Here is a 16,411-nt window from a genome sequence, read left to right as displayed (position 1 = left end):
TAGAACTAATTCCTTCCTCCACCATCACTCCCCAGCCTCTGATAAATATCATAGCACTGGCAGCTTTGTATCACTGGTATTTGTTACCTTGGTATAATCTGAGCTTCTCCAAGTTAGGGATGGGGTTCATCTTTGTCACTGCAATACTAAGCACAGTGTGTCAGGAGCCGGTCCACAAATGCGTGTTGACAGAACAATAATGACAAACAACAGGACACAGCGAAAGTAAAACTGACGTCTAGGGGAGTGGTAAGTGGTTGGTGATAAGTAGGAACAAGGGATTGCTTTTTTAAAAAACAACTTTATATTTTAAAGCCCTGTAGTTTTACATATTTCTCTTTGACATCTTTTGGTATTTATTTCCATCTCTCTGACTAATAACTTAATTTGTGATTTTTTTTTCAATTTTAGGCTTTATCTATTGACTTTCCATCATAGAAGATGAAGAATCAGTTCTCTCTGCACCTTACTCCACCTGAACTACACACACATACACACTGCCCCTATCCCTACCAACCCATTATAGCTGTGTCATAATTTTGGTTAAATTAACATTGCATATTCACATTTTAATGACTACATAAATAGTATTCATACCAGGTTATGTGGTATATTATGGTTGTTATTACCACTTTTCCTTTCTTGCACAACTTTTTGTTTCCCTGGTGGTGGTATTATTTATTTATTGATTTTGTCATTTGGTTAGTTGGTTGGTTTTCTAGTTTTCTGTGTCTAGTCATGAATTAAGCTCCAAATCTACTGTTTCCCAGTTCTGTAACCTCTTCTCAATACAATTAGACATGCGAGGTGTGTGTGCGTGACTCTTTCTGATGATAGCACTACTGGAATCTTTTGATCTGCTGCTTGCCCTGGTTTGCTCTTTGGGCCCAATGCTCACCTGTGATCCTGGGATTTTTCTTTACCTTTCTGAGACTGGATGTCCTGTCTTCCTGTTTTGGTTTACTCCTTTGTTTTGGTGTATCAGTTCCTCAAGTAGCTTTTTTGCTTCTTTTCATTAGAGATATGGTCTCACCATGTTGCCTAGGCTGGTCTCAAATTCCTGGCTCCAGCAATTCTCCCAGCTCAGCCTCCTGAGCGGTGGGGAGTACAGGTATGAGCCACCACTCCTGGCCTCAAGTAGCTCCTTGATAAGGTGCATGGGAGGAAAAGTTATTGAGACTTTACATGTCTGAAAATGTTTTTATTCTTTCTTGACACTTGAATGATAAGACAGCTAGATAATTTTAGAGTAGTAATCATTTTTGCTCAGAAATGTGGAAGTATTGTTCTACCATCTTGTAAATTCTAGTGTTACTGTTAAGAATGGAAATCATTCTTATTCTTTTTTTCTCATTAAACTTTGTTTTAATGGGTCTTAAAATTCTGTGACAGCTTTTTAGTCAAGTTGTTTCCATTAAAAATTACTGATTTTAAAAACTAATGTCTTAAAACTGCCACACACACAAAATAGAAGAAACAAAAAAACACACAAACCCAAACACGGTCCACAAAACATTCTCCTTTCCTTCTGAAGGTTTTGCAATGCATTGTTATCATTAACCAGTCTTTTACTATTAAACTTAAATGGCCAATTGAAACAAACAGTTCTGACACTGTTCTTCCACCACTGATTAAGACTGGAGTGGCAGGTCTTACGGATAATATTCATTTAGCTTTCCGAGGTTTCTGGGCAGACTTGGTAACCTTGCCAGCTCCAGCAGCCTTCTGGTCCACTGTTTTTTGTTTACTTGTTTTGTTTTGTTTTGTTTTTTTAGACAGTGCCTTGCTCTGTCGCCCAGGCTGGAGTGCAGTGGCACAATCTCCACTCACTGCAAGCTCCGCCTCCAGGGTTCACGCCATTCTCCTGCCTCAGTCTCCCGAGTAGGTGGGACTACAGGTGCCCGCCACCAGGCTTGGCTAATTTTTTTTGTATTTTTAATAGAGATGGGGTTTCACCGTGTTAGCCAGTTTTGTCTGGATCACCTGACCTTGTGATCTGCCCACCTCGGCCTCCCAAAGTGCTGAGGTTACAGGCATGAGCCATGGCGCCTGGCCTGGTCCACTGTTTTGAGGACATCCACGGCAACTGTCTGTCTCATATCACAAACAGCAAAACGACCCAGAGGAGGATTGTCCAAGAAATTCTCAACACACATGGGCTTGCCAGGAACCATAACAACAGTGGCAACATCATCAGACTTCAAGAATTTAGGGCTATCTTCCAGCTTATTACCATAACAGCAATCAATCTTTTCCTTCAGCTCAGCAAACTTGCAAGCAATGTGAAATGTGTGACAATTCATTAGAGGGGCATGGTCAGCACCAATATGGCCTGCACGGCTCAGGATGATCACCTGAGCAATGAAGCCAGATGCTTCCATTGGTGGGCCATTTTTGCTGTCACTAGCAACTTTGCCACAACAAACATCTTTGACAGACACATTCTTGACATTGAAGCCCACATTGTCCCCAGGAAGAGCTTCACTCAAAGCTTTATGGTGCATTTCTTTTTTTCTTTTTTTGAGATGGAGTCTCACTCTGTCACCCAGGCTGGAGTGCAGTGGTGTGATCTCAGCTCACTGCAACCTCCGCTTCCCGGGCTCAAGCCATCCTCCCACTTCAGCCTCCCAAGTAGCTGGGATTACAGGCATGCCTCACCATGTCTGGCTAATTTTTGTATTTTTAGTAGAGTCAGGGTTTCACCATGTTGGCCAGGCTGGTCTCAAACTCCTGGCCTTATGTGATCTGCCCTCCTCGGCCTCCCAAGTGCTGGGATTACAGGTGTGAGTCACCACGCCCGGCCCGTGGTGCATTTCAACAGACTTTTACTTCAGTTATAATATTGACTGGAGCAAGGGTGACCACCATATTTGGTTTGAGAACCCCAGTCTCCACTCGGCCCACAAGTGTAGTACCATTACCATCAGTTTTGTAGACATCCTGGAGAGGTAGACACAAGGACTTCTTAGTTGGATGAGTGGTGGTAGGATGCAGTCTAGAGTGTCAAGCAGGATGGTTCCACTGGCATTGCCATCTTTATGGGTAAATTCCATCCCTTGAACCAATGCATGTTAGCATGTAACTCAGGCATGTTGTCACTATTCCAACCAGAAATTGGCACAAATGTTACTGTGTCCGGGTTGCAGCCAATTTGCTTAATATAAGTGCTGTCGTTTTTTGCAATTTCCTCTTCTGGCCATAGGGTGGCTCAGAGGAATTCATTTTGTTAACACCAACAATTGGTTGCTTCATACCCAGTGTATAAGCAAGAACACCATGATCATGGGTCTGCCCATTCTTGAAGATGCCACTTTCAAATTCACCAATGTCAGCAGCAACAATCAGGACAGGAAAGTCAGCCTGAGATGTGTCTGGATTCATGTTTGCAATAAAATCTCTGTGTCCTGAAACATCAAATTTCCATGGGGAGGTATCAATGGTGATACCACGTTCAGTCTCAGCTTTCCGTTTATCCAAGACGCAGGCATGGGAAGGAGCCCTTTCCCATCTCGGCAGCTTCCTTCTCCGATTTTTCAATGGTTCTTTTGTTGATTGTACCCTATTTGTTGATCAGATGATCCGTGGTGGACTTGCCCAAATCTATGTGTCCAATGACGACGATGTTGATATGAGTCTTTTCCTTTCCCATTTTAGCCTTTAGGAGTGGTTTTCACGACAGCTGTGTTCTGGCAGGAAACCTATTGTGCAAAAGCCATTCTGATATTTGAAACTTTAGTAACTTTTTTTTTTTTTGAGAATATTTAAGGCCTTTCAAGCCAGTGTTATTAAATTTGACAATTTTTGTTTTGTTGTGTCTTTCTTTTTAAGACTTAACTTTGTTTTTCTCTTACAAGTGAAGAACATCACTTTATTTCTTAATAATTAGGAAGTCTTTGCTCCTGAGATCTTTTTAAAAATAAAGTTATTGGTGCATAATATACAAACAACAAATTGCATTATTCAAACCTGATATCTTAATAATATTGAGTCTTCTATCTCATGAACATGATACAGCTCTTCATTATTTAGGTCTTTAACTTCTCTCAGTAATGTTTGGTAGTTTTCAATGCATAATTATTGAACATATTTTAGCACATTTATGTATAAATATTTCATACTTTTGGATGTTGTTGGAAATGAAATTGTAATTTTTATTTTTCTGGTTGTTTATTGATAGTTTATAGAATTCTATTTTTGTATATTGACCTTGCATAGGACTTGCTGAGTTCACGTAGCTCTAGGAGTTTTTTTTCTGGATTCCTTATGATTTTACAGTACACAATCATGCTGTCTGCAATAAAGAGAGTTTTACTTCTTCCCTTCCATTCTGTATACTTGTTGTTTTCTTCTTCCCCTCTCCTTTCTCCTCCTCCTTTCTCCTCTTCCTATTTCCTCTTCTCTTTCTTTTCATCTTCTTGTCCTATTGCACTGCCTAGGGCCTCCAGAAGAATGTTGAATAGGAGTACTAGTAAGACTAGGTATTCTTGTGTTAATCTTAGGAGAAGACATTTCATCATTAACTAAGGTGCTCTCTGTAGGCTTTTTGTAGACACCCTTGAACCAGTTGAGGATGTTTCCTTCCTTTGTTTTTTACAGTTTGTTGAGCATTTTAAATCATGGATAGATGTTAATTTTTAAAAAAATGTTTTTGCTTCATCTATTGATATAATTATATGGGCTTTCTCCCTCATTTTGTTAATATGGTGAATTATGTTAATTGATTTTTCAGTGTTAAACCAATCTTGGATTTCTCGAATAAATCTCACTTGACCATAATCCTTTTTATAAATTACTGGATTTACTTTGCATATATATGTGTATCTATATAATTTTGTCTCCATGCGTAAGGGATATGAGTTATAGATATTTCTTATAATGTTTTTTTCTGGTTGAGTATCAGAGTAATACTGCCTCTAAAAAATGGGTTTAGCAAATATTCTCTTCTTTTCTGTTTTCCTAAAATGTTGTATTATTTCTTCATGTGTTTGATAGAATTCAACAGTAAAGCCATCTGATCCTGGGGTTCCTTTGTGAGATGGCCTTCTTAATTTTGAATTCAATTTTTATGGTACATATAGGGCTATCATATTATCTATTGCTTCTTGTGTCAGTTTTAATATTTGTCTTACAAGGTATTCATTTGTTTTAGTTGTGACCAAATTTATTGACATGGAGTTTTATATCCTATTCCCTTATTTTTGTAAATATCCTTTGGATTTGTATTGATGGCTGCTGTTTCAATCTTGATATTGGTAATTTGTGTTTTCTCTTTCTTATTGATAAATCTAGCTAGAGATTTCTCAATTTTATTAATCGTTTCAAAAATCAGCTTTTGGTTTCATTGATTTTTCTCTATTGTTCATTTTTTTTCAATTTCATTGTTCTGTACTCTAATCTTTACTTTGTGTTTAATTTGTTCTCTTTCTAAGTTTCTTAAGAGAGAGCACCGATCATTGATTTTGGACTTTTCTTTTTTTCATAATATAAACACTGATTTCATAATAGAAGCACTGATTTAGCTGTTTCCATGAATTTTTATTGTATTTTACTTATCACTCAGTTAAAATATTTTCTGTTATTATTAATATTTGTGATTTGATTTTTTCCTTCACCTATGGGTTATTAGAAGTAAGATTGTTTTATTTCATGTTTGGGGCTTTTCTAGATGTGTTATTGTTTTTTATTTATATTTAATACTGTTGTTATCAGAGAGCATGGTCTGTAAGATTTATTCCGTTAAAAATCAATTGACTTGTTTTATAGCCCAATATATACTCCATCTTCATGTGTATTTGAAAAGAATGTTTATCCTGCAGTAGCTGACTACAGTGTTCTATAAATGTCAGTTAAAATAGTTGATAGTGCACAGATCTTCTACATCTTTTCTGGTTTGTTTTTCTTATCTGGATGTTCTATGAATTACTGAGAAAATTCTGTCAGTCTCCAACAATGACTGTGGGTATGCCTTTTTCCTCCTTTAGCTTTGATACTTATTCTTCATATATTTCAAAATTCTCTTATGCTCACATATACACTTAAAATTGATAATGGCTTGCGGTTATTTGCCATTTTATCATTATGAAATATTTCTCTTTGTCTCTAGAAATATTCTTTGTTGTGATGGCTACTTTTGGAAATCTGTATATGTTTATATAATTCATATATTAGCAAGGCTTCTAACATTTGGCATCTATTGTTCATGAAACTATTATACAGAACTGAGGAAACAGTGTGTACATAGGCACAGAGGCACGGGCAAAAATGACAGGACTGTTCCAGGGCCAGTAAGATTTGATGAGGCTGCAGCATCCGTGAGGACAGAGTAATGGAGGTTTCCATTTGGCCCTTTACGCTGTGTTATGGCTCTTGACTGTATAGCATAAAGGTTTGGGACAGTCTTTGCAGTCTCATGGTCCCAGGTTTAACTTCTGAATCTACCATTTATTAAACTTGTGACCTTGGGCAAGTTACTTAACCTCTATTTCCTCATATGTAAAGTGGGGACAAATAATAGCACATACTTCATGTGTTTTTAGAAAGATGAAATTATATATATATTGCATACATACACATTACATCTATATACACAAATACAGTGCTTAGTAAAGTGTTCAATAAATATCCATTTTTATATGTATAACTAGTATTATATCATATAATATGTATATATTACGTGTATTATTATATATATTTTCATATAGTGTACTCTCAATTTTTCTGCTGGCTGCAATTTTCAGAGATTTAATTAATTGCCCTTTTTGTTTGAAGTTTTCTTTTCTCTATTTGCTCCCATTCTCCCTGCCCCCACTCCCTTACTCTACTTTCTTAGTTTCCAACTTTCTGGGCCTCCTCCCTGCCCAAATTGGATTTCGTAGCCTCAAGAACTGCAGACTGTACAATTAAGGTAGTTGCTGCTTGCTATCTTTCTCCTTTTGCCACTCCCCCATGAACCTCAATAACTTGGCTATGATTTCAATTTCTGCTCTGAAAAAAATGCACTTATTAGAATTTTCCAATTGTCTGCAATATGAATGCAGATAACTGGGGCTTATGTACCTAATTCAGAAACACACCCCATGTAGTTGTGATGAAAGAATAACACTGTTTGCAGAAGAAATGCTCTGTATTTATGATAAATATTCTCAGCAAAAATTGTCAGTAGAGCTATAAAAGGACCTTTGGAAGGGGCACTTGAAAACTCGGCTCAGCAACTTCCTTTTCCACCTTGAAGCATCCCCTTCAAAAGAATTCCCAACCAGATGATGTTTGATGTTCCTGACCTCGCAGCATGATGCGAAAGAAAGATCATGGGTTTTGAAGTAGGATAGTGCAGACGCCTACTCTTTGGGTTATTTCTCAGCCCGAGCGAGTTTCCTGGCTTGTAAATTGCATGTAGGAATCCTTTCCTAAATCCACATCCACAATAGTTTCCCTTATTATTGGTCTTCGTGCATCTTATACCTTTCATTATCATAGTTTCACTTTCCATTTAAATATCTAATAACGTCAGCTTCCTATAGTGGAGTGTAAGCTCCACAAGGCCAAGGACCACGAAAATTCACTGTACTCCTCTATCCCCAGGCTAAACCATCACTGTACACCCTAGAGTCTAGCACAGTGCCTGGCACACAGTAAACAGCAAGTGAATGACAAAGGAGCAGTTGACAGTGGCCGGAGCTCCGTCGCTGGGGCGTGCAGAGAGTCGCCCCGGCCCGCAGTTCCTGCCCTGGCACTGGGATAACTTCCCTCGCGGGTGCCCAGCGCCGCCCTGGCCAGACCCTCTGTATCCCCGGTTCTGTCCGGCCAGGAGCCACGGCCGCACGCAGCGCCTCGCCCCCATGACGTCACTCGGGCGGGACTTCCGGCCGCCGAAGTTTAACAGTCCAGGCGGGAGCCGGAAGCCCAGCGCGGAGCGGGCCGCGGCCCCCTGTTGTGTTGCGGCGGGGAGGTGAGGTTCCGGAGGCCCTGAGGTCAGCGGGCCCCCGCCCGCCGCGTCCGTGCACCCTCCCTATCCTAAGACGCGCTCCGTCCCCCTCAGGGGGCGGAGCGGAGGTCCTTGGGCTTCGCGCGCGCGGAGCGGTTGCTGGGCGGGGGTGCGGCGGCGCGCTGGGTTGGGAAGTGTCCGGGGAGGCGCGGGCCGGGGTCGCGCACCTCCCGGAGCCTTGTAGGGTGTGCTGCCTCCGAAAAGTTTGCCTCGTCTCCACAAGTCTGTCTCCTTTTTTTGTCAACCTCAAGTACTTTTCTTTTGGCAGGTACTCGGATGCATTTTACAGGGTAGCCTCAGTTGAGCTGTTGTCCTGCAAGTAAAGTGTATTTTTGGTGATTGAAAGTTGGAGAACTTTCATTTCAGCTGAGTGGTGTCGTTGAATTGGTTCCTGGGTTTAGTAGCCGCTGTCCCTAAACCCAGGCCGACGTTACCGCCTTGTGTCCTGACTGCTAGCTTTCGACGGAACCCTCTTTGAGGGACTGATGTAAAGTCTCTCCCTTAAATGTGCTCAGTTCTCAGAAGACCGAGGTAGGTGGGCAGATGGTCCTCTTCCCCGCCCCTCTTTAAGAGCAGAAAACAAACATTAAATCACCCGGCGAGGCGAGTTGTGTTTCCTAAGTTGGAGCAGGTCGTTTGAACCCAGTTTTTCTGAGCCCAGGCCTCAGTGATCTACCCACTACACCCCGCAGCTCAACAGGCCTGGTGTAAGATGCAGGTAGACACAGCTTACAGTTGTGGTTACAGGGCTTAGAGATCGCTTTTCCAGCAATTCATTAGTTGTTCCTTAACTTGGGAACCAAGGGGGCACGTGTTACACATGTTTAAGGCTCCAAATACAAACATTGTGTTACATCTCGACAGGTGACTTTAATGGCTTTTAGTCGCACTGTATCGGATGAATGGAGCATAAGGAAGCACATGAGTGAATTACGTTAACTTTTTGTCTCGAGAATGAAACGTTTCTATAATTCTGTCTTTAACTTGTCCTCTGAAATGGCTTATACTAGACGTAGGTGTGCTGTTGTATTGGTGACTCGGGGACCTGCCTGTGACATCACTAATGCTGTGCAGTAGTCTTGCACCTTCCATACTAAGAAGGTGTGGGAGGTATAATTCTGTGCCCTCTCCCTTTCCTTTTCTCCCATGTACTTTGGAGCATCTTTTTTCTCACCTATCGTTCGTTACTACCTGTTGCTATTTAAAGTGCCTGCCTAGAGCAGCTTCTTTGCCTTCTGTTTTCTAGACTTCCTTGGTTTGTGAAATCACCTTGTTAGAATTACGTGTTTCAGCTGTGTACTCTGAATAAATGATTGAAGGCATTGTAGTCCAAGCATTGGTATAGGGACTTAGTGGTATCTCATTTGACCATATTGCTAATCTTAGAGTTTTGGAAAAACTGGTGTGACTGGATTCTGACCTGCAGAAATGCTAGTTTATCATACATTTTTTTAAAATTTAGGAAGTTACTTATTAGTAGTTATTTGTTGAGAAACTGCTGTGTGCCAGGAATGTTTCAAGACTCTGGTGTGGGGAGACAGACATTATTATGAGAACAAATAAAAATTTTAGATAGTGGCTGGGTGCGGTGGCTCACGCCCGTGGTCCCAGCACTTTGGGAGGCTGAGGCGGGCAGATCACCTGAGGTCAGTTGGAGACCAGCCTGACCAACATGGAGAAACCCCGTCTCTACTAAAAATACAAAATTAGCCTGGTGTGGTGGTGCATGCTGGTAATACCAGCTACTCGGGAGGCTGAGGCAGGAGAATCACTTGAACCTGGAAGGTGGAGGTTGCGGTGAGCTGAGATCGCACCATTGCACTCCACCCTGGACAACAAGAGTGAAACTCCGTCTCAAAAAAAAAAAAAATTCAGATATTAGGAAGTTCTATGAAAAAAAATGAAATCAGGTATCGGGATATGGGGTAAACTGGTAAGTCCCTTACCACGTAAGGAAAGGACTGCTTTAGCCAGGGTGGTCAGGAAAGGCCTTTCATAGGAGGAAACATTTGAGCTAAGACCTGAATGATGAGAAGGAGATGACCGTGGGAATCTGGGGAGAACATCTTAGGCACAGGGAGCAGCAAATCAAAAGACACTGAGGTGAGAATGACCTTGCCTTTGCATGAGGCAGAGAGAAGGCCAGTGAAAGAGGAGAGTTACATGGGGGCCAGGACATGTAAGGCAGGCTAAGGAGGCTGGATTTCATTATCATTACTGTGAGGAGCCATTGGAAGGCTCAGCTAAGAGAATGCGACCTGGCTTGTTTTAGGAAAATCACTTCAACTACTTTGGTGAGTGCACTGTTTGGAACAAAAATGAATGAGTTAGAGCCACTTGTTTTAGATTAGATTTTGACCTTTTTTTGAGTATGTCTATTCTTAAATGTTTTTAAAATATATTGTTTTAAACTATTTGTAGGTGCAGTCATGCAGGAAAACCTCAGATTTGCTTCATCAGGAGATGATATTAAAATATGGGATGCTTCATCTATGACATTGGTGGATAAATTCAACCCACACACATCACCACATGGAATCAGCTCAATATGTTGGAGCAGCAATAGTATCCTTAAAAAAAAAACCACATAAACCACTTATTAGGTTAAACAACCACTGTCAATGAAACTTTTGCATGTGCCTCATACTGAGTAATGTATTTTGCATTGCTACCAAGGATAGATAACGTAAAATAGTAATTTACAAAACAATATATCATATGAGTGCACTCTGATTTTATCTGTTGCGTTCATTTAAAAAAAATTTAGCTACAACCCACTTCATTTGAAAACACTGCTATTAAAAAAAGTATATTATGTCTACACCATAGAATTAGTTATCAAAAGTTTCTTATTGAACCAAATGGAATAAGGTTGGTAGTTGTGGAAATAATTCCAAAAGGTTTTGGAATGAGTTTTTGCATCTACATTTGGGTATTTGTGGATCTGAACTGAAAATTAAAGACAGAACTTGAAGGCAGAAGCAAGTTGGAGAGGAGGTAAAAAATTGCCCAATATCTCCATCTTACTAATGTACTCTCCATATCTTCCTTCCTCTCTGTGTGTGTGATGAAAATTACATTATTTCCTAAACAGACATAGTAAAGTTACCTAGATTGAATTTTTCTAAGCTTTTTGTGTTTCTGATTGACACCTTCCCTGTCTTGGTGAGCTCCTCAATGTGGATAAAATAAAATGAGGGAGTGAAGACTGTAAACTAGGGTTTCTGAAACCTGTGCTATTGACTTTTTGGGGCAGAAAATTTGTTGTGGACCTTTCCTGTATGTTGTACCATGTGGAGAAGGTTTATTGGTCTTCACCCCTTAGGTACCAATAGCCTCTAGTTGTGACAACCAAAAATGTTTCCAAAATTGCCTGAATCACTCCCAGTAGAGAACCACTGCTGTAACCACAGTACTCCTATCACCTTTTATATGAAAATGTTTTATGTGATTGGTATGTTAGAAATTTTCTTTTGTGAAACTCATACGCTATTTCTTAACAAATTAAGATTTAACATTTGATTTTTATCAACACCAAAGTATTCTATTTTCTGATGAAAAAAATCAAAGGTTTAAAATGTGACTGGTTCAGGAACAAAAATATTAAAAGTTTTATATGAGCCTTACTATTCTTGCATGTATATAACAACAAGGACAAATTTTCTTACTGAATTAAATTTACCTCCTTATCATTCCTTGATTTTGCAGTAAGACAAATTACTTTGATACTCTGTTAATCAAACTCATGGTGAAGTGACTACATTTTTGAAGGACTTTCCAGATGTGTAGTAGGGAAAATATTTTAAAGAGAGCGACAAGTATATGAAGTTGCTGTTCTCTATTTTTAGATTTTCATTATGTTTAGAGCTCAATTTTCCCTCTTACTATATAAGAGAAAAGTAGCAATTTGTAGTAAGATTATTTTTTGGTTGACTTTTGTTTTACGTTTTACTAGGAGTTGGCATTTACTGATGTGCTACTTAATAGTCTAACAACAAAACTGAGGTAGCTATGAGATAGTGTTGTATGACTTTTGGAAATTGGTTTTACAGTTTTCTTGCATGAGCAGATGTGCACTGGAAGCCTTAATATAGTCTTATTCTTAATAAGGCTTTGATCACTTCCGTGGAGGTTAATTACTGAAGAAGAGTTCCCAGCCTTAGCAACTTGGGGTCCACATAGTATAGATTCCAAGAATGGGGTTAATGTGAGACACCAGAGAGATTAGTTTTTTGTTTCTTGTCCTTTAACTTATGTTCCTCACTTTCTCATGATTTCTAAAACTACAAGAGAAATAAAAAAGTAACTAGATTACCCACCCACATTATGTTTCAGTCCTTTTTTTTCTATATTCTAAGGAGAAAAGTAGTGGTAAACAGGAAGAAGTCAAGGAAAGGGAAATGGTTTTTCTCGCTATGGTAATACCTAGGTAGAAATGATTTGATTTGCATCATGTATCATAATAAAATTACAGTCTATGCTCTGTTTACAAAATACCTGAAAGTTATGCAGAACATTCAAAAGTTAATGCAGTTAGGGATTCTGAGTGTCTAATTAACCTTTCTCCATTGCTTTTACTCACAGATTTTAATTGCTAAAAAGCACAGATTTAAACTTCTGATGTTTTAATTTGTTATGGCTCTCAAAGTCAGACTCTTATTCTTAGTTATATTATTGTATTTAATCGTTTTAGTTTTAAAATACTTATTGTTTTGTGTTTACTGATTGTTCCACTTACAATTCATGTAAAAGAAGGTAAATAAAATTACATTTTATTTAAAAATTAAAACTCATAACACAATTCCTATTTGACCATACATATTTATAAAATATTTGCAAGTTACTATAATATTCATTCTTAATTTAAGATTGAAACATTCTATCACAAAAATTCATGTTCTGGGAAAATATCAGGCCTTTTTTTTTTTTAAATAGAAAAATAGGAGACTAGTGTGGACGTTTGCTTCCTAGTTTAGATTGTTACCAAGCACTAGGTTAATAAATATCTTGAACAGTTTCTGTAGATGAAAAGGTTGATTGATATTTGCTGATGCTGCTTTTATCATGCTCTCATTCTTGAAGGATAAAATTAGCCCTTCTGGCCTACTCTTTGAAAACAGAGTAGTATTTCACGTGGGTTAAATAGCTTTTGAGTGATAGCAGAGCCAGAAAGAAGGCTAGTTCTTCCCTGCAGTAGTAGCAAAGAGAATTAGTCTCAGTAATTATTAATAGTAATGTGAGCCATTTTTGAAAGCTATTCTGTAAGCTATACTCATAGCTTGTCTTCTTAGTGTGTTTGCTTTTATAATTGCAATTCTTATAATAGTCTAGTGCTGTAGATGTTCATGGATTGTTTGATGCTCCATAACTCTTTATTTAGATAACTTTTTAGTAACAGCATCTTCCAGTGGCGACAAAATAGTTGTCTCAAGTTGCAAATGTAAACCTGTTCCACTTTTAGAGCTTGCTGAAGGGGTAAGTGATTTTTTTTTTTTAAACTTTTAAAAATGTTAGTTTTGCTTGACTAGCAATTGCTTGTTTATTGTCGTGCTTGCGACTAAATATAAAGGTTTTTAAAAGCATTATTTTTAACTTAAGCTCAAAATAATATAGTAACACTTAAAAATGAGATATGTGTACTTACTGAAGTATTTTTAGGTAAAATAGTTTTGAATATAGGGGAACAATTGAAGACTTGAATTTTGTTGACTAGGCACTTCATTTCTCCATTTTCCTTCAGTGGGAGAGGATCCCTGTTGCTGCTATTTTAGGACAATGTCCCACATAGGTTACTAGGTTGACCTGAGCATATAAACTCTAATGACACAGCACTGCTTTACTGATCTTGGGCTCAGGACCATCAGGAACAGACTCATAGCTGATGGTAGCCCTCTGCTTCAGATTCTGTCTACCTGTACTGAGGGGCCTGTCTGAGCCTCCCCCATCCTCTCCCTAAACAGGTTGGCTTTGTCAAAATGAGCTTAGGTCCCAGGGCGTTTAAATGAAGCTCTCACTGCGTACTGTTGCTTTATCCTTTTTTTTTTTCTTTTGAGATGGAGTCTTGCTGTGTTGCCCAGGCTGGAGTGCAATGGTGCAATCTTGGCTCACTGCAACCTCCGCCTCCCCAGTTCAAGCGATTCTCCTGCCTCAGCCTCTCAAGTAGCAGGGATTACAGGTGCCCACCACCACGCCTGGCTAATTTTTGTATTTTTAGTGGAGATGGGGTTTCACCATGTTGGCCAGGCTGGTCTTGAACTCCTGACCTCATGATCCGCCCGCCTTGGCCTCCCAAAGTGCTGGGATTACAGGCATGAGCCACCGCACCCAGCCTATCCTTTTGTTTTAAAAATTAATCCCTCTGATTAAGGATAATACTGGCTTCTTCTTTTCTGGTCACACATTCTTTGAAAGCTATTTCTTTTTTAAATAAGATAAGATTTAAATAAAAAGGTATGAGTAGTTGATAGCTTGTTTTTTTTTTTTGGTTTCAAAGTTTTTCTAGCAGATCTTAAATTATTATGAATTGTCATAATTTTACACACTGGGATAGGTAAAGTAGCCCAATTAGAAAGAAAACAGCAGGACAACTGAATAAAAGCTCAACTAATTTAAAGAGGATGCATGATTTTTATCAATCCTCTCCTAAAGGTATCTGGTGGGATTGACCTGAACTTCAGTTCTAACCCACAGAAGTTGGAGACTGGGACAGAGGGAACAACTGCTAACAGTAGAAATGGAGTTTGAGGCACTCTGTTTAACCTGACTTAAGCAAAATCAAGGCATAGAATGTCTCTGGTTGATAAAAGGCAGACTGAAGTCTTCAAGAGCAGGCAAAACATCTTAACCATCTTTGGATCTTTGTATCCTAAGATGTTCAAAAAACGTTTGTTAATGTCAACATCAAAACAATTTCAACTTCTACTCTACCACTATATATATGTACTACTGTTATGCATTATGCCTTAGAATCAGTGAATCAGTATTTGGGAGCTTTTTTTTTTAAAGTATAAAAATAACAGATGGTATTTACAAGTGTGACATAATTCTAAGAGTTTTGTGAATATTCCAAATTAGTTGCTATGATTCTTAGCCCTCTTTCCCATAGTTAACAAATTGTATCATAATGCTGTTGGATAAAAGTAAGATTAGTTGAGCTCAAATTTTCAATCTGTTTTAATTTAGTTATGAAAATATTTGCAAACATTGGTTTTTTAGCTTTTACTAGTAATGTTTAAAGTAACATATTAATGTGCTAATAACCTTTTTTTAACTTCCAAGTCCTTTTACTTGTGTATTATTTGAGGCATTAGACCTTTTCTACTTGAGAAAATAAATTATGATCCTACTCATTTTAAAATTTTAGAGTAGAACTTTAAGTTCATGTTTATTTTCTTTGATTTTGTATTTCACCTCTTTAAAGTAGAATGTACCTTTGCCTTGCACCTTGAGCAGTATAGGATTCCTGTAATAACCACACAATTTTCATTAATTATTTAAGTTCATTAGTTGCATTAATAATACATTATCATAAAAAAGACCTATCAACAGGGTAAGCCAGCTCTAAATATAATTTTTATTTTGAGCCCTTAAGAGTAATCGTAGTTGTTGCGATGATTGGAATCCCAATATATTGATCTTCAATGGACGCCATCTTTTTCTATTTTATTTAAAGGCTGTTTTGATAGTTCTTAGAAAACTGTCCTGATTTGCAGTGACAACTAGATTCTAGATCTTCTTAGTCTTCCTCAACCAAAGTCAATTCCTAGAATGGTATCTGCAGGAGAATTACAGCAACTATACTGAAACATTGATGTTGTGTGCATCTTGCTATTTTTATATGTTAGTTGATACTCTTGGTCAAAATTTCAGAGCTAGAAGGAACCCTGGGGTCCACAGAAGTGAACACAAATCTATTGGATTTCCTTGAAGCGTTTTTGACCCCCTTAAAAGCTGTTGGATCCAGGTGGAAGAAAGACAGTAAGAGAGTGGCTCTTTAATACAAGATTAGCATGCTTATAGTACTTAAACGTGCAATGGGGGAAGGGCTAGAGGAAGGGGACCATATGCACCCTTTAAAGAATCTCTTGAGCAGAGGATATTTCTGAGAAGCATGGATTCTCAAAGTAAGAACAGTAGATCTAGTCTTCACCTTTCGTTTCTCAAATGCAGAAACATAGGCTGAGAAAGTTGAGATGATTTGCCTAAACCTACATAGATTGCCTTTTAACTTTTATTGAAGTCATAAAATGTCTCCTTTGAATTTGAAGAATCCAAGGATGCACTGTGGAAGTTACAACTAATGTAACTTCGTAGTGCATCTAAAGGTTACATAGGAAAAAAATGCCACATTGTGTTCTGTGTAGCATAGTTACTGATGGCACCACCAAATTGGTGACACTCAAAGATACTCATTGAGAAGAACTTGAC

General features: G+C 38.5%; 1 protein-coding gene and 1 pseudogene across 1 annotated transcript in view; one reads left to right on the top strand and one right to left on the bottom strand.

Moving 5' to 3' along the window:
- Positions 1-1,665: 1,665 nt before the first annotated feature.
- LOC100586015 lies at positions 1,666-3,649 on the bottom strand (annotated as a pseudogene).
- A 4,221-nt stretch (positions 3,650-7,870) lies between these two features.
- Positions 7,871-16,411, top strand: part of NEDD1 (NEDD1 gamma-tubulin ring complex targeting factor) — a 45,678-nt gene continuing 37,137 nt past the window's right edge. Inside the window, exons 1-4 of the mRNA XM_003259693.4 lie at positions 7,871-7,948; positions 8,253-8,515; positions 10,406-10,549; positions 13,365-13,459. Of these exons, the coding sequence (XP_003259741.1) occupies positions 10,414-10,549; positions 13,365-13,459 (231 nt within the window). The 5' untranslated portion in view covers positions 7,871-7,948; positions 8,253-8,515; positions 10,406-10,413. The remainder of the gene's footprint in view (positions 7,949-8,252; positions 8,516-10,405; positions 10,550-13,364; positions 13,460-16,411) is intronic.

The sequence above is a fragment of the Nomascus leucogenys genome, chromosome 10, assembly GCF_006542625.1.
Source record: "Nomascus leucogenys isolate Asia chromosome 10, Asia_NLE_v1, whole genome shotgun sequence".
NCBI classification, from domain to species: Eukaryota; Metazoa; Chordata; class Mammalia; order Primates; family Hylobatidae; genus Nomascus; species Nomascus leucogenys.
This window is presented reverse-complemented; position numbering and strand designations above follow the sequence as displayed.